The sequence below is a fragment of the Cryptomeria japonica genome, chromosome 5 (assembly GCF_030272615.1).
Source record: "Cryptomeria japonica chromosome 5, Sugi_1.0, whole genome shotgun sequence".
NCBI classification, from domain to species: domain Eukaryota; kingdom Viridiplantae; phylum Streptophyta; class Pinopsida; order Cupressales; family Cupressaceae; genus Cryptomeria; species Cryptomeria japonica.
Window position 1 is genome coordinate 187,956,099 of NC_081409.1, and position 27,280 is coordinate 187,983,378.

General features: G+C 36.7%; 1 protein-coding gene across 2 annotated transcripts in view; it reads right to left on the reverse strand.

Moving 5' to 3' along the window:
* Window positions 1–1,393: 1,393 nt before the first annotated feature.
* Window positions 1,394–27,280, reverse strand: part of LOC131060882 (thiamine biosynthetic bifunctional enzyme TH1, chloroplastic) — an 86,198-nt gene continuing 60,311 nt past the window's right edge. For both annotated transcript variants that reach the window (XM_057994307.2, XM_057994306.2), the window contains exons 9-10: window positions 2,166–2,419; window positions 1,394–2,073 (exon numbers count right to left, since the gene is read on the reverse strand). In XM_057994307.2, coding sequence (XP_057850290.2) covers window positions 1,542–2,073; window positions 2,166–2,419 — 786 coding nt within the window. In that variant the 3' untranslated portion in view covers window positions 1,394–1,541. The remainder of the gene's footprint in view (window positions 2,074–2,165; window positions 2,420–27,280) is intronic.

The following is a 27,280-nucleotide window of genomic DNA, read 5'->3' on the forward strand; positions in this document are numbered from 1 at the left end:
TTAACTTAGATGTGCATGCTTAAATACAACAATTCCGTGTATCATATGAAGGCATACCATTTTGCCTAAGCATATTGAGAAAAAAAAAAAAAAAAATTTATTGTCACTTTTTTCGTTGTTAAATTTCTTTATGAAGAATGTTTTTGACTTGATATTATAATTGAGAGAGATTCTTAAGAGATTAATTAATTTAGTCAGTTTAATTGTTATCAATTTCCTATCACTTATTACTTTCAGTTTAATTATTTTAATAATACTTTCTAGTTTCCACAGATAATCGTACTTGTCTCTCTTTTTTAATGTTATATCTAAAACTCTCACCTTTCCTCATCCCATAGAAGAGTTCCGTAAGGTATGTTATAAAAGGATCACATCAATCTTGTAAACATTTAAGCCCATGAAATAATTCTTGAAATAGAATAAGAGTTTTCCGTAAATAATGAACCAAACATAATAGAAATCCTATATGGAATTGTATGTAATCAAAATTCTGAATAAAAAATTCCCTCTCCCTAATTAAGTCAACAATTCATAGAGAGTAGGGGCTTAACAGGGTCTACTTTAAACCTTAGATGACTGAAAAAGTGATCTCACATTTGGCCTTCTTAAAAATGTCTCTGTGATTGGTTCAAGTTTGCCTTTGGATTTGTTGTGCAAAAATGGCTCCAAGTTTTGATTATAGAGACAACAGAAAATATGCTTCATAATTTACGAAGGAAGAATTTGAGAGTTTTACCCATAGAGAATGGAATCCTACAATAGATACTTTAACATTAAAGTTTAGCCTTTAAGTATCTTTGGAACAACCTATAAGAGCGTAATATTTTCAACTCTCATGGCTCCAGCTTCTCCTCCTAGCTCAAATTTGAGTTTGCTTGATCAAGACATTAATTCTACAAATAATCTCATTCAATGATGAAATAATTTCAGAACCAACCAACAGCATTTCAAACTGTTCTAAGTTAAAATAATTATAATATGATGTTAAAATTCTCAAAAAATCTAATAAGAAATGCTTTCATTTCCTACTATAGTGAGATCAAGTCCACCATTGATAAGTTCACCTGAATATCATTTGTTAGGGGGGGCATAAAGGATTGGGTTTCCAACGTTTCCAAATAATGGTTTATTTTGAGTTATCAAGGCTCGGGGCTTGTGCGGTTGCTCATGCTTATCCAAAAGTGACTCCATTGCCATAGCGTGAATTTTCTCATTCCGTTTAACTTTTGTCTTAACCATATAGTTAATCCACTTGTACATGGTTCTTGTAGTTTTCAACAAGATTTTATGTTTTCTTTAACCACATATATGTAGACATTGTGTGATATGTAGAAAAACGGAAAAAGTTTCTTTATGCACATGAACGAGATATTCCCAATTAACTGGAAGCCACTTTGTAAGCATGAAACGCTCTTTATTAAAGATATTTTTTTGGTACGCATGTAATTTTTTATTATAGATATTTAATGCCAAAAAACTGTCATCACTAACTCTACAATCGTTCTAATCATGTTGGGATGAAAGAATGTAGTATTAAACAATCAGTTTTCAGTCTCAGCATATTTTGCTAATGCAGAACGCAATTTGTGAGTTTCCGCAGATATGTTTTCTTTGTTAAATAAACATGAAACAACAGCTACCCCCTTCAGCTTAGGCAGATCCATTTCCATGACCTCATGTGCATTCTCAGTATTGATGCCTCCGATTGCAACTACTGGCAACAGACTACTCTCACAGACTCTTTGGAGACCATTCAGACCAATAGTTTGGTTATTTTTCTTTGTATTAGTTGGATAAACACCACCAGACCCAATATAATCTGCACCCTCTTCCCAAGCTTTTTGAGCTTGCTCTGGAGTTTTGCATGATGCTCCAATTATTTTATTGGGTCCAAGTACAGCTCGTGCTGCTTTCACTGGCATATCAGACTGCCCAAGGTGTACTCCGTCTGCATTGCACACAAGTGCTACATCTATACGATCATTTATCAAAAGAGGTACTCCATATGACCGTGAAACTTTCAGACACTCCTCAGCTGCAGTGATGATTTCTTTGGTTTCAGCCTCTTTCTCTCTGCAAATCAAAAGACTAGGCCTCAATTTCTTCGGTCCATTCCATCTTAAACATATTAATAAAGGATTTAGGAATGTTGTTAATTAACAAACCTCAGTTGTACTATTGTTGCCCCCCCTTCAATAGCAGCTCTGACAGCCTCTGAGATAGAACGGCCCCATTTCTTATTCATTCCAGAATCTGTGACTGCATACAAAAGAAGATCATTTGGCCTGAATATACTTTTCATAGGGATGGCTTTTTGGTAAGAGAGCTTAAAGAGGTGGTTGAAAGGTCCTTGAGGTCCATTTCCAATCAAGAATCCCGTGCTGTGTTCAAGAGCTTCTTCAATAAAACGTTTTGCTGCCTGCACAATTATTATCAATTATCAAAATTTGCAGAATTGGAACGTGATAATTCAGTTAGCTTATATGTAATCACAGATCATTCAAATTTACTAGTTCTAACTTCTCAATTGAAGCAAAATAATGATTATTAACAGTAAAGTTACATTTTCCCCTTAAAATGGGTTAGTTGTTCTAAAGAATAATATAAAGGAGAAATGGAAAGCCTCCTTAGAAGGGAAAAGCTCAGCGTTGATGGTGCCTCTTGAGGAAATCCCAGTCCACCTGTGGCTGGATATGTGTTACGGGATTCTTCAGGGGCCTTTATGTTTGGTTGAGCTCATCATTTGGCACATAAAACAAATAACGAAACTGAATGGAAGGTGCTATTAGTGGGAATGATTGCAGAGTACTCTAAAGGATGTTGTAACTCAACAGTAGAGGGAAATTCATTAATAGTGATAATGCTTCAAAAAATGTTTTCTGCCCTAACTAGAAATTCAGATTGATGCTGGGAAAAATATTCATCTAGAAAGTAAATTTGATAAGGTCAATGCAGTCCACTGCCACAAAGAACAAAATAGGGTGTGGGATTTTTCAACAAACACGGGAATAGAACTATCTAATTTCTCCTCCACTGAAAGTTGTGACATCAACAAATGGAATGAGAGTTGAGCTTATTATCTGCCTTGAGTTATTACCATCCTATCCTTTCCCCATAGGCATGCCATTATTACTAGTTAAGTTTCGCATGTGGCAGATGACAAATGGCAAGAGATATGTGCCTGTCACACATGTTAAGGATGGAATAATTTTGAGGCATATCTTATATTCATGAGAGGGGATGAGTGCTGCAACTTTAAAAGTAAGGCATATGGCCTGCTCCCATATGTTCATTGTTTGCTACCAGAGTGCTATATTCCTTTCTTCACTCTTATTTGTTTCCTATGTGGCTCTTGTGGCTGGCAGTTGGAGTGTTTCTCATGGCAGGGAGGGGCGTCTCACAGGACCATGTCCCGGCAAGTCTCTGATCATGGGTTGAAGAAAGTTTTTAACTTTTAAGTGCAGAAAACTTTGATGTGGTAAGATCAATATTGCGCAATGATGGCATTGAAGACAATGGATGCTATCATGCTATACACATGTGAATCCATTGCAGAAGACTTTAAAGCTAAATTGGTGGTGGCAGTTCAATCAGCAGATGTGAGGGATAGCCTAATGGAATTTCTAGTGAGGCCTTCAAATATGTAAAAGTTCCAGGAGGGATCAGAGTTTACGGTGGAAGAAAAGTATCCGCATTAACGCATGGTTCTGAGCTAGCAATGGTGAGCAGGTTTAGGCTGGGGAATATGGCAATTGATGATGAGATATAGGATTTAGTTCAGAACGTGAACACCCTAACTGAAGTTTGCCATCTTTTGACAATTTGGTGGTTAACAGTTTACACCATAAATGTCTGCTTAAATTTACAACTGACCAGACACTGCCATAGGAAATGAAAAGCTGGTGCACTTAGTTATGAGAGCCAAGGTGATCAGAAGGAATTAAATTTGATGGGTTGGATGTGATGAAGGCGCTGGCAGTGTCTATGGTTCAAACTGTGGAGGTCTAAGGCAGAGGAGCTTATAGCATATGACAGGTGGAAAATTGTTTTAAGTGGAACTGGTGTGACCTGGTGGGGTCTTTCTCAGCTTCCTCGAAAGGATGTTTTTATGGCTAGTGCTTTATGTGCTGGTTTTGGTTGCTGGCTTCAACAGTAGTTTGATAGCTGTGGTACCTTTTTAATGTAGTAGCTTTGTGCTTTTCTCGGTGATAGTTTATGCATTTTGATTGTCTCGGTATGCCTGCTACACCGATATAGGCGTTGTTTATGCACATATTTAGCATCTTTATTTTGAATGTAGTGGTTGTAGTAGATGGGCAGGGGCCCCATGACAGAACCCCAAAATGATTATCTGAAAAACAGAAAGGTTACAGCTTATTGGTTTTGCTTATTCTTCACTTGAAAGGCCAGACACAACCTTTATCCAATTTTGTTTTTCAATTCTCAAGAATCTTTCTTGAAGTCACTTAATCTAGAGGTGAAAAGTAATATCAATACATTCCATGTCAAGTTTCATATAAGTGCAGTAGTGCCTGTTTGTCTTTGACATGGCTTGCCAGTGGTCGAATCCACTAGGTTGGGCTTCTTCTTTGGCTATTCTGATTTTATACACTATACAGATGATTGATTCCTTGACCTTCAGGCTTTCAAATTAGACATGGCTCCAAACTTTTTCCTCTCTGTTCCCTTTGGTTTTTCATTCAAATAATTTAATTTGGTCATCTAGTGATTGTCACACGGCACACCTATTAGATATTAATTTTAACAGTGACTATTGAAAAATTGATTGCTCAAAATAATCAGATAATCTATTCAACGATATACAACCGTATATAAAGAGTTTACAAGACAACATTCTAAATTAAGAACTAGTCATTTAAGTGAAAACTAAAAAGCTAAAAAGCTTAAAATACTAAATAAAGCTTTAAAAAGCTAACTACGCATCTTTAATAAAGAAGCAATAGTTTCACTTAACGCACTAATAAAGCTAAATAAGTCGACTAAAAAGCTAAATAGCTAAATAAGTCGACAACTAAGATGGCCATTAAAGAACACTCTACTGCTACGGAGACCCTCCCAGGATCTGTAGAATGCAAATGACCAAGACTACCAGAAGCTATCCAATTTGATGTTATCCTCACACGCGAATTAGATATCTGACACACGCGAATTACTGAAGCTTGAAACCATGATTTTGAGGAAAAATCGGCAAACCCTTTGCAGAAGAGTACTAAACACTATTTGCTCCAGCAACTCCAAAACAGACTACAAGATACCCTGGTTGCAGATGTTCGCCCTAGCAATGCGACCCAAAACTAACTACAACATGTAAATGATGTTCAATTTACATTCAATATCTAAGTTATATTCTATTATCTAATTTTGGTATTATCCTTATTGTATATATATGACTATATTCTTCCTTGTGATAGATGAGAGGAACATTTAATATTTTCTATGTCCTATCTCACGAATGCCACTTACTATAAGTATATGACAAACAAGGCACGGTCAAGCAATGTCTTGATCGGTCATGACCGATCAAGACATTACTTGATCGTGTCTTATTGTTAATACTAATAAACTGCATGTTACGTAAATGTCAATCGGTGTGGAGTATAACCAATAATTATCGGTGTTAACCAATCGCTACCACCCGATAGTATATCGGTGGCTGTCAATGCTAACGGCCGATAGTTATCGGTGTGTTAGCCTTGACAACCGATAACTATCGGTGTAGACTAACACACCGATATGACCGATCAAGACATTGCTTGACCGTGTCTTATTGTTAATACTAATAAACTGCATGTTACGTAAATGTCAATCGGTGTGGAGTATAACCAATAATTATCGGTGTTAACCAATCGCTACCACCTGATAGTATATCGGTGGCTGTCAATGCTAATGGCCGAAAGTTATCGGTGTGTTAGCCTTGACAACCGATAACTATCGGTGTAGACTAACACACCGATAACTATCAGTGACTAACATAACACTACCTGATATGCATTCGATATATACTATATGCACCCCGATATAATATGCAACCCGATCTAATGCAATCCGATAATATATTAATCGGAGTCATCATTATGTTAGATCGATATTCATCTAGATACAAGATTCATTAGATAGATGAACATGAGAAAGATGCATAGTATGATTTAATCAATAGTTTGGTCATATACAAATATAGAATGACCATCAAGGATGATTCAATTGCTTGATGGTTTTATCATAGTTATCGATATGATAAATGATTGAATGAGAGACTTCATTTATCTCTCATTCAATCATTTATCTTACCGAAGCTATTATGCATTAACACTCCCTCTTAGCTAGGTAAGATGAATGTAGACAATATATTCAAGCATCATAATTTAATTGATAGTGATCATTTTAGTCATTCATGGGAATCACACCACTTAATCATTTGGTATGAAGTATCACCTATACACGTGATACTAGAGTTCATTATGTCAATCTTGCAATTGACAGGATATCACCTAAGCATGTGATATCAATATTGCCTACACGCAATACTTAAGGATAATCATATGAGAAAGATTAATTTCTCACCTTATCCTAGTTGTGATAAGTGCACTTAACACTTTTATACAAGTGTTTTATCACAACACAATCATGGCACATCCATGACATACCAGAGATCCAACATGATAACTGGTGTGGACACTACAAGATCGTCACCTTATAATGTTCCATACAAGTGTTCACTATCTTGAGAGATCGTCACCTCTTAGATGTGAACACAAGGAATAGAATCCAAAAATTTGTCCTAACATGACAAAGAAGTTTACACATTAAACATCTTATGGATATTTCACATATAAATTACAAAGCAATTTACCTTTTTGTCATACCTAAACCTTTTCTGAAGTGATCAACCTTCACTCTGGAAAGGGGTTTGGTCAGAATGTCTGCAGTTTGATCTCCTGTACAAACATATTCCAGTTGGATTGCATTCCTATCTACCATATCTTGCACATAGTGGTATGGAATCTCAATATGTTTGGATCTGTCATGAAACACTGGGTTTACTGAAAGTCTTATGCAACTCTGATTGTCACAGTGAATAATAATGGGTTTCATAGGTTCTCCAAACAACCATACAAGCAACTTCCTGAGCCACACTGCCTCTCGGGCAGCCATAGAAGCTGCAATGTATTCTGCCTCGGTGGAACTTTGAGCTACAGAAGACTGCTTCCTGCTGATCCAAGATATCATAGCTGAACCTAGACTGAAACAACACCCTGAAGTGTTTTTCCTGTCTGTTACACTTCCAGCCCAATCTGAATCTGTAAATCCATGTAAGTCTATCTCAACCTTCTTGTATTTGAGACCAAGGTTTAGAGTACCTTGTAGGTACCTCATAATGCGCTTCACTGCAACCAGGTGTATCTCCTTTGGTTCACACATAAACTGACTTAAAGCATGACTGCATAACAGATATCTGGTCTTGTATTTTTCAATACTGCCATCTGCAGCATGTTTGATTTTGAACAGCCATTTAGATGAAACCACAGATTTCTTGATTGGTCTAGGAACAATCTCCCAAACATCATTCTTCATAATGGATTGATACTCTTCAGACATGGCATCCTTCCATACTTGATTTTGAAGTGCATCTGATACATTGCTTGGTTCAGCTTTAGAGAGGTCATTCATAAGGGCAACATAGCTAGCAAATTTATTAGGTCTTTTGCTTTCTCTGAAAGTTCCTAAGGGAGCAGGCTAGCAGCAAACTTCTGAGCTTCTTCTACAGTTTTGGTGGCCCATAGTGGTCTTTTCTTGAGGTTTTCTCTAGGTGGACTTAAAGTTTCACTCATAGTTTCCTCAGGATTCTCCCTCTGAAACTCAGGAGTAGGATCTCTATCTAAGCCAGGGTTGGGAATAGGGATTTCAGGATCTAGAGAGCTTTGGGCTCTTTTGAAGGCTAAGTTTTCCTCAAAGATCACATCCCTACTTAGTTCAATGTTCTTTTGGCCAGGTATATATATTTTGTAGGCTTCAGAGGTTTCACTATATCCTACAAAGATTCCTTTCTTTCCAGAGGGTTCTAATTTTAATCTTTTCTCCTTAGGTACATGAATATACACTGGACATCCAAAGATCCTAAGGTGACTTATATCTGGTTTTGATTTTGTAAAGACTTCTTCAAGGGTCTTGTTGTCATGTCCCCTCCTGGATCGTTATACATATACGGAGAGAAAGAGAGGGAGTCCCTAAATGAATTTATATAATAATTACCAACGAAGGAATATTTGAAAGTTATTTCTTTATTAAATATTATTGTTATAACTAATAATATTCCTTAAAGGATAAGGATGGGAAAAAGAATACGTACAAAGTAATCATATGCATTTTCTCCAACAAACAAGGATAGCATTTGGACTAACTGACATTAACAATTGACTGGACATTACATCGCTAGTAGTCCTCAATTTTGTGAAGTCTCTAAAAGAGACAAAATGGCGAATGTAATTAAAAGACAAAGTATTAAGATAATGCAATATATTAATATATTAGGGAAGTAAAATGATATAAGACAATTGAACTATATTAATATATTATGAAATTAAAAAATTAAATAATATTAATATATTATTTACACAGAATAAATTATTATATTTTTTGTTGGGAAAATTATGTGGATATATTAATTAGGCAATGTTCTATTATGGAAATAAAATAATGTAAAACAATTAGCAAAATGAGGGAATTAAAACATTAAATAATATTAATATATTTACATAGAATAAATTATTTTAAATTGGGAAAATTATATTAAATGAGCAATAAAATACAAGCACGGAGAGATGGGTGATTAAGGGAAGGTCACGTGGAACCCCCCCCTCTCTCCCCTCCCCCACGGGAAGTGGTGGGACGGAAGTCGCAGCCTAGGCTGCGATCCGTCACACCCCTTCCCATGGAAAGGGCCCCATGGAGGGTCACGCCTATCCTTCTCCACGAGTATAAACCATACTACAACAGATGAAACAGAAAAGGAGGAAGGAGGGTCTTCTACGGGAGGGAAGGTAAGTAATAAATGGTTGCTGATATTAAATAATCATATTAGTTAATGGGTGGACAACAGTTAATATGTAACATCATTACTACTAGTTAATGGGTAATACTCAAAGGGTAATGTGTAACGTTAATTAGTAAGGGGTGTTAATTGAGGTCTAGTGCATATAAATATATGTATTAATTAATTCACTGGTCATTAAATATAGGTAAGGGATTTGGTATAATTAATGGTCTTTGCATTAATATATTAAAAATAAGAATAGTATGTATAATGGTTTCTGGTCATTAATAGGAATAGTATGTATTAATGAATATAAAGATATAAAGATAGGCAATGGATTAGTATATATATTAATAGGAATAATTAATATATATACATTAATAAATACAAACGCATAAAGATAGATAGTGACATTATATATATATATATATATATAGGAATGAAGAACTTGCTGCAAGCATATATAATGAATGATTCGTAATTAGTAAAGAATGATAGGAAAAATACATATCAGGATAATAGGAATGTATGTTAAGGAATACATATGAGTAATGGTTAATGAACATTTTATGAATATAGGTAATGAATACAAGACTATGTACATGTGGATTATGAAATAGGAAATAGTAAATGAAAATGCAAAGGAATGTATTATGAATGAAATCACAAGAGGGAGGCTATAGGGAGGAAACTCTCTTAGTCTAAGGGGGGATTATGATAATCCCTAGGACAGTATATACTGAATATCTATATGCATATATATATGGCTTGGTTGATTAAGTTCAACCAAGAAGAGAAGGATCTGGTCAATTCCCTTTGAGGACTTGGATGATGGAGGCATCGTCCAAGACAAGGGAAGGCAAGGGTCTTCCTTGGTTGGCTTGGGTGTAAGAGGTTATACCCAAGACAGGACTCAAGGGTCGGACCGATCCCCTCTGAGGACTTGGATGATGAAGGCATCACCCAAGGCAAGGAAAGGCGAGGGTCTTCCTTGGAGGGCTTGGGTGTAAGAGGACAGGATTCAAATTCATCTTCGATTTCCTGGAGGGATTGGGACCAAGGGGTTCCAAGAAGGTGAGCTTCACGGCCGCCTAAGGACATACTTTGTATGGCATTCATATCCTTTTTATTAGATAAAAATTATGATTATGTTAATTGAGCGTTGAAGTTAGATTGCAATTTAGATTACTTATATATGTATATATATGTAGTTATGTTCTAACAATTTGTTTTGCAGGATAATGATCTCTAACTAGTAGGGACATTACACTTGTCTTCAAGATGGGAGTGAGGACATCTGTTTTGAATGTATACTGCAGTGTTGGTTGCTTCTGCCCAAAGATTGATGTTTAGATTCTGATCAAGAATCATAGCTTTGGCAGCTTCAACGATTGTCCTATTTTTCCTTTCTGCTATCCCATTTTGTTGAGGGTTGTAAGGTATTGTTAACTCCCTCTTAATCCCTGAATTTTTTTTACAAAACTCTTTAAATAATTCTGATGTGTATTCCCCCCCATTATCAGTTCTAAGGGTTTTAATTTTGTTTCCTGAGTAGTTTTCTGTTAATGATTTGAATTCTTTAAACCTATTAAGGATCTCTTCTGATTCTTTGCATTTCAGAAAGTAGATCCAGGTTTTCTTAGAGTAGTCATCGACAAATATCACATAATACAAAAATCCCCCTAATGAATTTACAAACATAGGTCCACATACATCAGAATGAATTAACTCTAAGACTTTACTTGTTTTCCTAGTACTACTCTGAAAAGAACCTTTAGTGTTTTTGCCTAGGGCACATCCTGTGCATACCCCTGAATGACATTTCTTTAGCTTAGGTAGACCTGTGACAAGATCTCCCATTGATGATAAAGCTCGAAAGTTTAGGTGGCCTAGTCTTCTATGCCAGATTTCATTGGTGTCTGAAGTTTCATGAATTAGGGCTAGATTTGGCTCTGTGCATAGCTCATATAGGTAGCCTTGTCTTTGACCAATTGTACTAGCCTTCTTGATAGATGAGTTCTTTGGCCAAGCTAACACTTTGTTGTCCATGAATGTCACTCTCTATCCATTGTCCTCTAGTGCTGATATTGAGACAAGATTCCTCTTAATGCCTGGGACATAAAGTACTCCTTCAAGTTGTAGTGATACACCTGACTTCAGTTTAATGGTGCAGTTTCCAACTCCTTTGACAGGGTGTGTGGAGTCATCTCTGATGGTTACCTCTTCATCATTTTCCTCTCTCATAAAGTCTAGTACTTCTCTGAATCCTGTGATGTGTTTAGATGAGCCATTGTCGATTACCTAGGAGTTCACTTTGTTTGATGTTTGATGTGTGAGTGCTGAATAGAGCACATACTTCTCCGAGTCCTCTTCTCTTTCCGATTTTCCTGATTTGGCAAATGTGGCTTGTTTGGCTCTTTCTGGACATTTAGCAACATAGTGCCCAAATTTGTCACATCCGTAACACTAAATTTGCGATAGGTCCTTCTTGAAAGAGTTCTTGCCATGACGACTCTTTCTCTTCCTGAATTGCTTCCTCTTGCCCTTTCTATCTGAGTTCGTAGTTAGAACTTGAAGATCTTCATCTATATTCTTTTGTTTGATTCCTTTCTTGTTTTGCCTTGATTCCTCTTGGAGACAGTCAGCTTTTAGTCTATCGAATTTTGGAAAGTTGTCCCTTGCACTGATGCCTTGGACAAACGTTTCCCAGATACTAGGCAACTCATCTAAAGCAATGAGGGTTAATTCTTTGCTTTGGATCTCATATCCAAGGGTTGTTAGTTCATCTTTTAAATTCGATATCCGCATGAAGTAGGCATTGACTGATTCTCCTTTCATCATGGTTATATGATTTATCTCTCTTTTTAGAGCCAAAGTTCTACTGCCATTGGATATCTCAAAAGCATCTTCAAGTGCTTTGAACATGTTGAAGGCTGATTCGTGTTTCTTTATGATGGGCATAATATTGTTCCTTACCCCATCAACTATTATTTTGATAGCTTTATCATTTCCTTCTCTACAAATTGCTTGATCAAGTTCAATCTCAGGTTGTTTGGATTCAATTTTTACGAATGATTCAACTTTGTTATCTTTTAGTATCATTTGAATTCTGAATTTCCATGCGGAGAAATCGTCACCTCCTGCAAGTCTATCTTCAAATCTGATAGCGCTGGCCATTGATAGGTTTGTGATGTTGAATATATACTTGATTTGAATTTTACATAAAATTGAACAACCTCAGGTTCGATTTAACTATAGCTCTGATACCATGTAAATGATGTTCAATTTACATTCAATATCTAAGTTATATTCTATTATCTAATTTTGGTATTATTCTTATTGTATATATCTGACTATATTCTTCCTTGTGACAGATGAGAGGAACATTTAATATTTTCTATGTCCTATCTCATGAATGCCACTTACTATAAGTATATGACAAACAAGGCACGGTCAAGCAATGTCTTGATCGGTCATGACCGATCAAGACATTACTTGATCGTGTCTTATTGTTAATACTAATAAACTGCATGTTACGTAAATGTCAATCGGTGTGGAGTATAACCGATAATTATCGGTGTTAACCAATCGCTACCACCCGATATTATATCGGTGGCTGTCAATGCTAACAGCCGATAGTTATCGATGTGTTAGCCTTGACAACTGATAACTATCGGTGTAGACTAGCACACCGATAACTATCGGTGACTAACATAACACTACCCGATATGCATTCGATATATACTATATGCACCCCGATATAATATGCAACCCGATCTAATGCAATCCGATAATATATTAATCGGAGTCATCATTATGTTAGATCGATATTCATCTAGATACAAGATTCATTAGATAGATGAACATGAGAAAGATGCATAGTATGATTTAATCAATAGTTTGGTCATATACAAATATAGAATGACTATCAAGGATGATTCAATTGCTTGATGGTTTTATCATAGTTATTGATATGATAAATGATTGAATGAGAGACTTCATTTATCTCTCATTCAATCATTTATCTTACCGAAGCTATTATGCATTAACACAACAAAGCACGATTTTTGAGAGAAAAACCGTCAAACCCTGAGAACTTCGCGAATCACAAAATCCCACGCAAAATTTGCATATTACAGATGATTTTTGAGGATTTTTTAGAGAAAAACCGTCAAACCCTGAGAACTTCGCGAATCACAAAATCCCATGCAAAATTTGCATATTACAGATGATTTTGAGGAAAAAATCGAAAAAACCAACCAACAATTTTTGAAAAAAAATCGTGAAGACCTACAAATTGGATTTACAAATCACCATTTTTCCAAACTCAGATAACAAATCCTACGCAAAATTTGCGGATTATAGATGATAATTTCTAAGGAAAAATTACAAACCCTGCAAACAATTTTGAGGAAAAAATCGCGAAAACCCTAAAACATCGCACAGCAAAACACCATATGTCACGCGGTAAAACCCTGATTTTTGAGGAAAAAATCAAGCAAAACCCTAAAGCATCAGACGACAAAACCCCAGACATCGTGCAGTAAAACCCTGATTTTTGAGGAAAAAATAAAGCAAAACCCTCCCATGATTTTTTATGGCGAAAAATCAGAAAACCTAGAACAAGAAAACCTAGAACAAGAAAACCTCAAAAATTATTTTTTTTAGGGACATTATAAAACCTATGAACAATTTTTGAGGAAAAAATTGTGAAAACCCACAATAATTTTTTTTAAGACAATTATAAAAACTAAAAAATAATTTTTTGGAGAATAAATTTATTAAAAACCACATTAAATTTTTTTATGGAAAAAAAATTTAAAATACATAAACTGTCGAACACAAGCAACCAGAATATATCCCCGTTGTGCAAGAGAGAACAGCCTCGCATCTGAAAAAGAAATCTTAAATGCGCACAGACAAAACACAAAAAAGGTGCCGTGAAAAATCCCATCCAAACAAAACGACAAAATAAACCCTGTCGCAAGGTCGTGTGAAATAGCAGTCACGCGGAAAAAACTACTCGCATTGTGCAAGGAGAAGGATGAAAATCCACGGCTGCAAGCTGTGACCCCAAAACAAATTGCGCGCTAAAAAAAATAATAGTCACATCGTCGCTGAAACACAAAAACACACAAGATCACCGCAAAAAAAAACGTATGCGGAGTCCTGAATTTCACAGGCAAAAAATCGCAAAGAAAAACAACGAGCCAGAGAAAACTACCGCCGCCAAATAAAAACCCTTTCGGAAAGTTGCGTAGGTCGCGAAAAATCCGGAAATCATAGAAACCCCAAATCGCGGAAAATAAATCCGCATGAGCCAAAAAACGTCGCAAGGAAAAATCGCGAAAACAGGCACAAAAAATGCACAGTTCAACCCCACAAAATCACGAACCAAAAAATCCCGCCGAAAACCACGACCCAGATGCTCATTAGTTAAAAAAAACGAATCAGACAAGCACAAACCCTAACCAGAACCTGCAAAAATGAAACCCTCACTAGCAAAAACTTCGAATTCTTTTTTCATAATAAAAAAATCAAACAAAAAATTCCTGGAAATTATTTCCAGGTAGGGAGGCTCGAATTTTTTATTAAAAAATTCACCAAACTCTAAAAAATCCCATCGACCTGCTCTGATACCATGAAAAATTGATTGCTCAAAATAATCGGATAATCTATCCAATATTATACAACCGTATATAAAGAGTTTACAAGACAACATTCTAAATTAAGAACTAGTCGTTTAAATGAAAACTAAAAAGCTAAAAAGCTTAAAATACTAAATAAAGCTTAAAAAAGCTAAATAATAAAAAGCTAACTATGCTTCTTTAATAAAGAAGCAATAGTTTCACTTAATACACTAAAAAAGCTAAATAAGTCCACTAAAAAGCTAAATAGCTAAATAAGTCGACAACTAAGATGACCATTATAAAATAAATATTAATATTATTTTAATAAATATGTTTCCCTGTATTGCTGAGTTGAGAAAGAGCAACTTGTGGATCAGAGAGATTCTTCATGTCCATATCATACCTGCAATTCTTAATGTAACATCCTTGATTATTAATGGTAAGGTTACAGTTTACTTGTTTTCTCTTATTCTTTACTTGATAGGCCAGAGACAATATTCATCCAATTGTTTGTTTTCCATTCCCAACAATCTTTTTTCAAATGATGCAGTCCAGAGTGAAAAGGAATATCAATGCATATTATGCCAAGTTTCATAGAAGTGGAGGAATGGCAGTTTGTCTTTGCCATTGCTTGCTAGCCACGGGGTTGTGCTTATTCTGATTTGAAACACCATACAGATGATTGACTCCCTTGGTCTTCAGGTTTCCAATTTCACTATGGCTCCAGATTTTTATTCTTATCTGTTCCCTTTGGATTTTTATTCAGATAGTTAATTTGATAGGTCAACTAGTGATTGTCATGTCTGTTGGATATTTATTTCAACAGTAAATATGTTTACCTGAATTGCTGGGTTGTGACAGAGGAACTTGAGGATCAGAGAGATTTTTCATGTCCATCAGAAAATCCTTGATTCTTACTCAGAGTTGTATAGTTAACTCTAACAGACAGGAAACTATCACTATCTGGTAGCTCCATGTCAGTTCTGTCTGTATACAAATACAACCATAGGCAGATTTCATTAAATTAAAAAATTTCTGTATCTGATCCACTTATAAGTGGGTGGACACTATTCTGGTCCAATTTCTGTCATTTTGAAAGTGTACGACCAAGTTATACTTGTTGGCAATTTTTAACCATCTATTGGTTCTTGCTTGTGCATATATTCACAGGAATTTGTTGTAAGGATTTCTCAAATATTTTGTTTCACCAAACAATCTGTGCCCTATGTATTGAATTGTTGTAGAGTGTAAAGATCACAATCTGCTTGTCAACTATCATCCGCTATCAACAATCAAAGAAGCCTTGTTTCTCAACCAGAATATTTAGATATTAGATATTACAATTGTCTCTCATGTGCCATGTAAATGAGAGTATAGGCCTACAATGATGCTTCCACCATGGCCATTATTCCAAGCTTAACTTTGATGGTGCTTCCCATGGTAACCAAGGAACAAATGTTTATGGACAAATATCTCAGGTTTTTGTTAATCATCACTATCATTTGCAGCAGGCTCTTCTCACCCAACAAACAAAATGGAAGAAGTCAAAGCAGCCATTTTAGTATTTAATCTGACTTTACAGATGAGCACCACTTCATTTATTATGAAAATTGGCATTATTCAGATTTCCAAAAATTAGTTGTTGGTTTTTAGAAACCTAATTAAGGGATGCAAGTATGTTAAAGAAATTTCCATGTTAAGCCAGCAAACAACCAAGGAGGAGACTTCCTGACCAGGAATGGCCAGATTTGCCACCTTGAAAGACGGTTACTCCAAAGCACCTCACTTTTTTTACTATCATAATCTGTATAAAGCTAATAAATGTTATGACAAATAATCAATTGAGGAAAGGATTAGTTTGTAAGCAGACCATTGCAACGCCTTTTCTTCCTATGATCCTAAATGTGTTGTGGATGATAATTGTTAAACAACTAAAATATATTTAGAATATAAGAAATATGAGAGGCATAAGTGAAATTGAAAGGTTAAAAGGATGTTTGTAATCTGTTAGGTTAACAAGTATCAATCCAGGTTATTCTCTTATCTCTTAATGGTTAATTTCACAATAACTATGTGGAAAGAGACCAACTGTGCCTGTTGTTGTTAACTACGTGAAATTGATTTGTTATTGCATAGAGCTGAACTTGAGCAAAATGAAAATAAAATGCAAAAAATTAATAGACTCAGAGAAAATTAAATGCCTTGTGAGGGCACCTGTGCAGAGCTCTTGCATTCAACCCCACTTGTCTGGGGCACTTAGGTGTGAAAAGCATTGAGAAAGAGTCCAATAGCATGCTAGGTCATGTAAAATGCCTCTTGCTTCAAGCACAAGAACTCCCAAATCCTCTTGGATAACACGCTCGCCCAATTCTAAACTCTCCCTATGCTCATGTTGTCCTCATTTTTGTTTCCAAAAATGAAGGACCACTACATAAAAAATTTGTGAAAAAAATGAAAAAAATTTAGTCTGTGGCACGCTTCCCGAGGCATAATTTCGACTAATCCTTGGACTGGCTTAATCCTCGGTCCATCCTCGAACTACGTTTCGAATTTTGTCAAATTTTGGGTTTGTTTGCTATGTCTTTCCTTCAATTTCAGGTTTTAAAATCCTGACTACAAGTGGAGAATTTTCTTCAAACTGCAAGTTTTAATGATGTTCATTGTTTTGGTCTTTGTAGGGGAATTTTCAGCTTATTACATGTGCACTTTTATTAAAAGATGAATACTTGTAATTTGTTTTAAATTTCCCCTTTGTTGATTTTATTATTTTTATTGTTTTTGGTCTTGTTTAGTTAAAATAGGGATTTTTTGGCTAAATTACAAGTAAACTTGTAGTTCTCTCCAAAAACCCCTACTTTAATGGTTTTTACATGTAATGGGGATTTTAAACCCCCATTACATGTTTGCAAGCAATTATAACTTGTAGGGATTTTATTTCCCCTTTACAAGTAATTAAAACTTGCATCTCTCTCCCAAAAACCCGATTTTACACATAAAGTGCATTTTTATCAATTTTAAACTTGCAGTTTGTTCCAAAAAACCCGAATTTGGCTTTTGTAAGTGAAAAGGTGAAAATTACTTGTCATATGTTCTAAAAAACCCGATTTTCACATGCTTATGCATTTCGAACTTGTTCTTGTCTCCCAAAAACCCGATTTTCAGTTGGAAGCAAATTTGATGAAGTTTTCAATCGATTTTTGTGGAGATCTTCTAGGAAGGAGAGGCGTTTTGGTTTCTACCCTATTCTTATGCATTTGAAACCACTTGTCACGCCATTTGGGGTTTGCATTTACTGGTTTTTGCTCCAAATCAGAAGCCACGTGTTTCCAAAACGCCACATTTTGGAGGACCAAATCTTCATCAAGTTGCAATTTCCTAGTTCATTTTTGCCTTTCATGCCAAGGCGTTGAGGGTTAAGGAGGTTCCAAGCATTTTCCAAGCCATTCTACACTCATTTGTTGCCACATTTTTTCATATAAGGCATTTTTTGCAAAACGTGGCAAGGGTTTAGTATTGCGGTTGGTCTCTATTTATTGGTGTGCCTTCTCCATTCCAAAGATTGTTGCATTTTTGGAGAAGCAATTTTCAGTTTGAAGAAAGGTATGTTCTCTTTCCTTTCTTTCCTTCATTTTATTATTTTCTTGTTTTCTTAGTTTTCTTTCTTAGTTGCATTTTTTGGAAATATGTTGTTCTTCCCCCAAAAATCAGTTTTTGTGAGAGAGATCTTCCCCTTGGTATGCAATTTTTGAATTGCATTGTTCTTCCCTAAATTCCCTCTTTATTTGTATTCGGGATTTTTAATCCCGATTACAAGTTCGCTGGAAATTCTTGTTCTTCCCTTGCGGTTAAGGAATTTAACCATTTTTTGTTAAAATTCCAAGTTGAAAAATGTGAAATACCCCTCCCTTTCAAATTCGGGTTTTAAAAACTGGATTACATGTTGAAGAGTTCTTCCCATTTTCATGAAAATGACATTCCCGGATTTTCCCATTTCTATCCATTCATGTTTCCCATATCCGTACTTTCCATTTCCGTCATTTTCCGCAAGTCAAATTTTCATTTTCCATCCATTTCTCCATTTGCAAATTTACAAGTGTACTTGCATTCGGGTTTTAAAACCCCGATTGTATCTATGTTCTTACCAACTTGTATACTTGCAAAATTTCCCCAAGATCCGAAATTGGTCAAAGTCAAGATTTTCCCATTTCCATATATTTCCCCTCTTCCTCTCACAAAATCGTGAAGTTCAAGAATCGAAGTTTTTCCCATTTGGAGAAGGAAGAATGATATTTGCACTTGACTATGATGTTGCCTTAACTCTTTTAAGTCTTCATCACAGTATTCTAGGTTCAGAATCAATGTCAGATTTGTCGGCATCTCCAGCTTCAAAGAAAATGAAGTACAAATATGACAAATATCAGAACAAGGTTGCACCTTCCCAAGTTTCTTCCCCTTTAGATCGCATCAGAGACACGGAAATACGGCACGTGGATATGTCAGAATTCGTCAAGAGAGTAGAAGATCCACAGGATAATAACTTGCAGCGGCTGTTGGACAGCCATGTCCATCATGCATCTTCTTTCCCGGTGGCTGCCCTAGAACCTGAGTTTGTTCTCGCTTGCGCCCATCATTTTGACAAAGAGACAAGAGTCATCAAAAATGATGATGGCAAAGCTATAATCCGTCTTGATGCAGATACGATCAAGAAGGTCTTTAGAATACCTCCTGCACCTGTTTACATGGAAATCTCCAAAGAAAGTGCAGCAAAGTATTATGCGAAGAGGGAAAGAGATTGCAAGCAACATATCAACAGGTGGATCCAAGAGCCACGAGCCTCCTTCTCAAGGTGGGCGAAGTTGTACCACTACGATTTCAAATGGGAGATAGGGGACACCATAACTCTTCTCATCAGGATGATGGGCCTTGAGCATTCCAATGTCTTTGAGCCATGGATGTACCAGTTCATCATGTTCATAAGGCAATCTCATCACATTTCATGGGGAGAAGTCATCAGCGATGCCTTGTGCGAGCAACTTGTAACAGTTCCTACCACCATAACCTTCTTCATGAATTCATATTTGGTATATTTGGCAGCATCACTTAGACATTTTCCAAGTCTTTCTACCAAGGGTGATCGCTCACTTATACCAGTTTGGGAGTATTATGACCAGTTGCCGTTGAGACCCAGCAGACTGCATTTCAGAAGAGTCCAAGATGCATTCTTCGGATATTTCATGTGTCAGTTTAACATAAATATCAGGAACAAGAGAGTTTCATATGAGGCATGGGCAAGGGTGTGCGAGTATGGATGTTTGTTTCTGCAGTTTCCCACCTTCACCTATATGAGGATCGGATGCTATGGTGGTCAGCCATATATGCTTCCCAGATACCCAACTGATAAGATCATTCTTATGGAGTTGGGAAGATAGATCATGGCTGTCCACACTTTTCAGTCTGCTAGACACAAGGTTGGAATGGGGATCTCTACCACAAATCCACTAAAAATTGGCCGGTATTCCCTTGTCACATCTGTGAAAGCCAAGGCCATGGAGACTGAACTGCAAGAAATCAAGCTCAAAAGGTTTAAACCTAGAGCTGATTTTGATTACAGGAGTATGAAGGAAAAGATCAAGAAATCCTTTGTGCACGTGCATCGCATTGAAGACGTTTGGGTAGATCTCCGCACAGAAGCCGAAGTTCTAAAGATGGATTACTGCAGGCTCATTGTTGAGCAAATTGTTGATTTGAACTTGGTGGATATCCCACAAGGGATGATTGATGATGGGCACATACTTGATCCTAAATACATTTCACGAAGGGTCGAGGAAGCTCCACTTCCTTTGATCCAATGGTCGCACAAAGAGTGCATATCCATCCTTGAGAGATTTCAGCGTATCTTGGCCAACACCAACGCATGGCTGAAAAGTAATGTTGTTAGACTTATGAAAATCAAGGTTGGAAAAGAAGATGATTCTACGGGGCCTCTTGGACGTAAGTCTGAGGTTTAGGTTGACAACAAGGAGGGTGCATCGTCTTCGGGCACAAGAATCAAGTTGCGAGTCAGTCGTGCAGTAGTGCTTCCTCCTGAGGAGACGACAGTTCGTGGGAAGGAAAAATCACGATTTCATGTTCAGGTGATTGATCTGGATAATCCAAAAGAAGGGCAGCAATCTCATGATGCTCCCAAGTCTCCAGTTTCAGACTCGCCTCATGAGATCATTCCTCCAGTTTCCATTGAGATGCCTCTTTCTCCTCCTGATTTGCTTGTGGATGAGTCTCCTTAGAATGCTATTCCCATTTCAGCATACGAGCCATCTCCTGATCCTCAACAAGAGAGTGTGTTGGAAGTTCCTGAGGATATTCCTACTTGCATCCAGCTATCAGAAATTGATACTTCCACTTCTGGTTTTGAAGAATTCATGAGGCACTCTTCATGCCCATTGGTAACTAAACAAACTGTGGACGCTGTCCAAACAGATATTCCTCCCAGGATGACCATGGTGATTCAAACAGAAACTACTTCTCCTTTGCCTATGGCTGCTACTGGAGGAGAGTTGATGGCTTTGCCTCCATGGCTTAGTTCTTTTACCCCGAAAAGGAAGAAGCAACAAATCTCACCTGATGCCTTCGACTATCAGCAACTGAAACAGTCCAGATCCAAAGTTGCTAAGAAGGCCAAGATTATCTCCAGAGTAATTGTTGATAGCAACAAGATGAAGGTAGCTGAAATTGTGGAACCTATTGCAGATAAGCCACCTGAAGAAATGTCAGCTGCTGATTATAAGGTTACAAAGATAGAATTGGGCAAACAAACGCATGAGGTCATTAAACATGATGCTCAGTTTTTTGTTGCTTCGTTGGTGCAAAGGTGTGATGAGCTTCTAGCAAAGAAAGACAAGCTAGAAGATGAAAACCGACAACTTATGGTAGTCGTTCATAAAATCACAAAACCTGCTACTGAAGGGAGTAACTCCATAGGTTCTTCTGGTTCCCAAGAATCAATTCGTGGAGTGGAAAGGGCTGCTCAAAAGGTACAAGCACTGGATTCCTGGGTTGATCAACTTCATGATCTATGTGCACAGGTAATGAAAGACATTTTTCAGATGATGTCTAAGTTAGAGACCATTGAGGAGAAACTGGGTCAAACTTCTAATACTTTCAAAAAGAATCTGGAAAGTGTTGAAGAAAGTTTGACAATCTGGCGTACCATGCCCCAAGAACAGCTGAGTGTTTTGCAGGAGCATGCCATCATCTCTTCCAGATCATGTACTTGGAATTTGAAGAACTCCTGGAAAACAAGGCCCTTGTTATGAAATCCCTCATTGAAGAGATCAGTGATGCAAAGAGATTCTGAGGTGAACTTTTCTGAGATATTTTCTCACATTGTGAAAGGGCCACTTGCAACATAGTAAGTCAGGATGGAGAGCTGATTCCAAAAGAAGAAGTTCTTGTTGATTTACAAATGAGGATTCATAATGAATGGAGAAGCGAACAATTCACGGCAGCTTCAATTCAGACGTTGATGAAACACCAAGCCTTTTTGCATGAAATCCAGTCTATCCTGGATAAAAATAACTCTGCGCTCCTCCGATGTCATGACACTATTGTGAAGACCATGGTTGTTGCCAAGAACACCCATGAACCGAATTCCGAGGAACTACAAATGAGCATCCAAAAGTTTAAAGAATTCATGTCTTCAAGTGCTGCAACTTAAGTGTTTTTCAACACTTAGTTGAATTTTCCCTCTTTTGTAATCTTTAGTTGTAATTTTGTTTTGACAAGTTACATGTAAAAGTATTTTTTGTAAAATGCAAGTTACACATTACTTGCACTTTTGTAATTACATGTAAGGCAACTACAAGTTGTGTCCAATTAGGACTGTAGTTGGAATAAGTCTTAGTTAGTTATTGAAGTCTTAGTTATTGAATGAGTCTTGGTGGTTAAGAGAATCTCTCAAGTTAGTTAGGATCCTCCCACCTTTTTCTCAGGGCTCCTCTTCTATAAATACTTGAGGGGTCTATTGTAATCTTTAACTTTTGGAAAGCGAGCAAAAACTCTGCAAAATTTACAGCGAAGAAGTCTTTGAGCTTTCATGTGTAAATTCAAGAATTTAAAGGAATAGAAGGAAATTGCTCAAGCTTTGAGTCTTTGTGCTACATTCTTGAGTTAGTGTTCTATATTATCTTTCTTGCAAGTGTTCCTAAAGAGCTTAATCAATTCTAATTTGCAGTCTTTGTGCTGCAAGTAGTTGAGTTTAATATAGGTTAAATTAAATATTTTGTTGAGAGAAGCTGCAAGTCTTTGTGCTTTCACTTGTTCTTAGGAGAATTTAGGAATAGATTTTGTGGGAAATAGCTGTGAGTCTTTGAGCTTACACTACTTCTCATTGTTTTAAAGAAGAAAAGAATAGTGTCTTTCAGTCTTTGAGCTGTCATAACTTGTTCTTTATAGCATTAGTGTAGAAAAGGGTAGATAGGACTTCACATAATCAAGTCTTTGAGCTTGATATTGTCGTCCCGTCCCGAAGGAAGTGACGGAAGTCTTTGCGCTTTCAGGAAACTTCATTTCCTTTCTCTCATTTCATTTGAAAGTGGTTACAGCTATTTATATTCAATTGCTATCCTTTTCTGTGAAGAGAAAAGGATATTATCTTTCTTGAACGAAGAAGAAAGATAGTTGTCCCATCCTGTTTTATTTTCAAAGTTGTAGTTAGATAGGGGGAGCCTTCCCTTAATTAGGAGAGTTTTTACTCATGTGTTGTGGTTGAAACCACAATTTTGTATATTTCCCCAAGTGTACAAAATTTTCAACCAACAGCTCAATCCCACCATCAGGTCAATCATCCATATGGTGATGTTCAATGCCCTACTCTCTCTAGTTAGTCAACACTTAATCAAGTCGAGAATACTCTTCCACTCGAGAGTGGCAACAAAATTCTTCCTCGGCCCTCTGTTGGAGCACTCAAGATTTTGTCCTTTTCTAATTGGGTGAGATCTGATCAGCACACCCATTGCAAGAGAGACTCCTAGAGTTGTGTCATTTTTCCAGTTGGTTTATCCACTAAAGCTCCCCTCGAAGGTATCCCAGACACTCTCAAGAATTTTGCAAGCCAAAAAGATATCATCACCTTGCAACCTCTGTAATCAATGACCAACTTGTGAGGATGTTGGTTATAATGAACAATCATTGCTCGCAGGACTCAAAGTCACGGACATTGAAGAATGGCAGTTGCACGGCCTTGTCCACCTGTGCGTGTTAGAGTGCTACCTTAAACATGTGATCATCCTGTGTGCTTTGCCACCACATGTGACATTCACTACCATTTAGATTCTCCAATGTGATTGTGTTTGTTGTGATATTGTCATCTCCGGTTGTCTTCCCTAATGCAATGGAGGGTCTAAAAGGCACTGGCATCTTTTGTCTACTACTGCTAGCCACCATGAAAAAATTTACTCTTGGTAGTGAACGATAAACTTTAAACAATGCACAATAAACTTGAAATTCATAATTCCTCTAAAGATATTATGATAATTATTTGTAGATTGCCAAGGTCGTAAGAACACACCAAAGAAAATTACCAAGATGTTCTTGTCACTACTGGAGATATGCCAATTCCAAGGATGACAAACGATACAACTCACTTGATGTTATCTATCAAAACCAATCCTTGTGTTGCCAAAATCAATTCGTACACCTAGCACAATAGAGGAGGCACATCGTATGAGAGAAAATGAAGTTTACGTAGAAGAATTTGAGCCACAAAGAGGATGCAGATGGGAAGGTCGTGCAATGATGTTGAATACGTACTATCATATTGTGCAATACGGGAATGGCCATACAACACCTCTAGGAGTTGACCATACGCTAGAGAGAATACAATATTGGCAAGACCATACTTTGAATAAAGCATGCCACGACCGTACGCTGAAACTAAATTGTACAATATGTATGTTGAGTTTTGGAGCTTGTCGTGCCCAATAGTAATTGTGCAGCCAAAGAAGTCGTACTATGTAAATTTTTTGTCGTCATTTGTTGAATTTTCCACACCATATGGTGAATGTCATACACTTCTTTTTAGTGGTCGTTGTTAGTTTATTGTAACTTAGTGAAGAAAATAAATAAGGATTCAAATCCTTATAGGGATGGGCCCTTCTTCTTGATGTAACGTGGAGACTCAACTGGCCCCTTCTTCTAGATGTAACGTGGAGACTCAGCTGGGTCCTATTCACATGTAACGTGTAGCTTAAGCAATTGATGTCTATAGGGCTGGGTCCTATTCCCAAATGTAACGTGTGGACAAGCAATAGGGTTGGGTCCAAAAGGTAACGTGGCACAAATTGCAAGTTATGTAGGCCCCAAATTGGGCGCCAAAGTGCAAAGTAGAATATGTAAAATAAAGAATTGGTTAAAGCCGACTTAGAAGACTTAAACATGAATCTTGTATATAAACAAGATTCATTCTACACAACAGACATATATATTATTCATTTGCTAGCCTTATGTGAATCAGCCTTCAAAGAGCAGCAAACTATCTTCTTGTGTCAGCGATTCATTCCTAGGAACAGCGAATTGTCTCAGTGGCAGCGAATCATATCCACAGTCAGCAAATTCACTCCTATGCTCCGTGAATGATCTGCATGACAGCAAACAGCAAATCTCGATAGTGCAGATAAGTCTTGCAAGCTATTCCTTGTGCCCTAGTTTGGAATCTTCAGTCTGCTGTTCTTATTTATATGTTGCTTCAAGTGCAGTAAGCAAAGTTGTATGCTGATATTGTCTAATATAAACTTGGATCTTGTTGCTGGGTTTTTCACCTCCAAGAGGGAGGTTTTCCCAGGGTAAACTTGAGTTGTGTGCCCTTTCTACTTGTGTGCTTTGATCCTTGTGACTGCATTATTATTTCCTGCTCATTATTGTTAATCTGATCACGAAATTCAACAGTCGTACGGTGATATGGTGAAGGGTTCAAACGAAGGCAATGAAAATTTGTACTCTACCTTTGCAAAATGGATAATGATAATCTCTTTTCCTTCTTTCTATAATTCCTTTTGCCATTTGGTACTTTGGTCGTGTAATTAATATTTTAATATTGGCCTTTAATGGTTTAAACATCCATAATTTTATTGTTACAGCCTTTAATTTTTTTGTGGCCATGGACTTCATATTTTTTAATTCCATTACTTTCACAAGACTTTTTTTGCTCTTCTTCCCATAATTTTTCCTTTTTAATTTGATATTCCTTGATCATAATATTTTAATTCCTCCTTTTTAAAATGTTTTCTCACTGGCCGGCCACCCTTTAATTTTTTTTATTTTTTTCAACTCCATTATTTTTTGGTTCTTTTTTTTTATTTTGCATTCCTCCTAATTTTCTCTTTTCCCCTTGTCTAATTTTTTCTTGTATTTTTGTATCGTGCCTCCATGGACATGACTTATATGGTCATTTCTAACAATCTTGCTACCAACCATTTGATGGAGGCTACTCACATGGTGAAGGCATCTCAAGAGCATGAGTTGGTGGCTAACCAGCTTCTTCAGTGAGTTTCCCAGCAGCCTTCTCAAACATCCACAACTACATCCAAGGATGTCTTCTCATCGTCCCCCCTCTCAATGATAGTTTCTTCAATTTATCTTCTTCGGCAAAGCTTATCTAATTGTACCTTGAGAATCCATCCATGAACGAGTACATCTCATGACCAGCAACTTCTTCTAGGATTGTGTTAGTGAAGAGGATTGAAAATAGGTACTTGCTAGTTACCGCATTCAAGCTTCCAAAGTTGACACAAATTCGAATTTGTTCGACCTCCTTAAGAGAGATCATGATCAGAGAACTAAGTTGCCAAATCGAGTACGGGAACAGGAACGGATACATGGGTACGAAACGCCGGTGCAGCAAAAATTGTTTTGGGGGTTGGGTATGTTTTCGGTAGATTTATTGTATGTATTATATATGTAGCTAAAAAATAGAATTAAGTTGAAAATGTCATATATACCAAATACATACGCTAAACAAAACCATTACAAATTTCAAATTTTGAAACATAACATACTGATTTAAATTAAGTTTTCAATATCAAAAAGATCAAACTAGAATCTCGTGATAGATAAGTTTTGAGTTCACCAATCAACACTGTAGGTCTTAAGAATGTCAAAAAGATCAATCTAGAATCACTAAACATTTCAACATTTAAAAAGGCAAACCCTAGATGTACCCACAGGAGATTCGTTTCAGAATCCGATTTCGGTACGTTTTGTACTCGGAATCACCCAGAAAACCCCACGATTCAGCAACTTAGTCGGAGCCCCATTCGCTCCTCTCCACCTTAAATATTATGCCTACTAGCATCTTCTCTATTTCATCTTGTACTTTGGTAGCATAATTTTTATTCATTGAGTAGGGTCTTTTCCTCACCGACTGTGCTCTTAATATGAGAGGAATTTTATGCACACAATTTTGGTGGTATACCCTTAAGATCTTTGTATGTCCAGGCATGTTAATGCATGGTAGCTACGGTAAGATAAATGATTGAATGAGAGATGAATGAAGTCTCTCATTCAATCATTTATCCTATCGATTATACTATTAAGAAAACTTCAA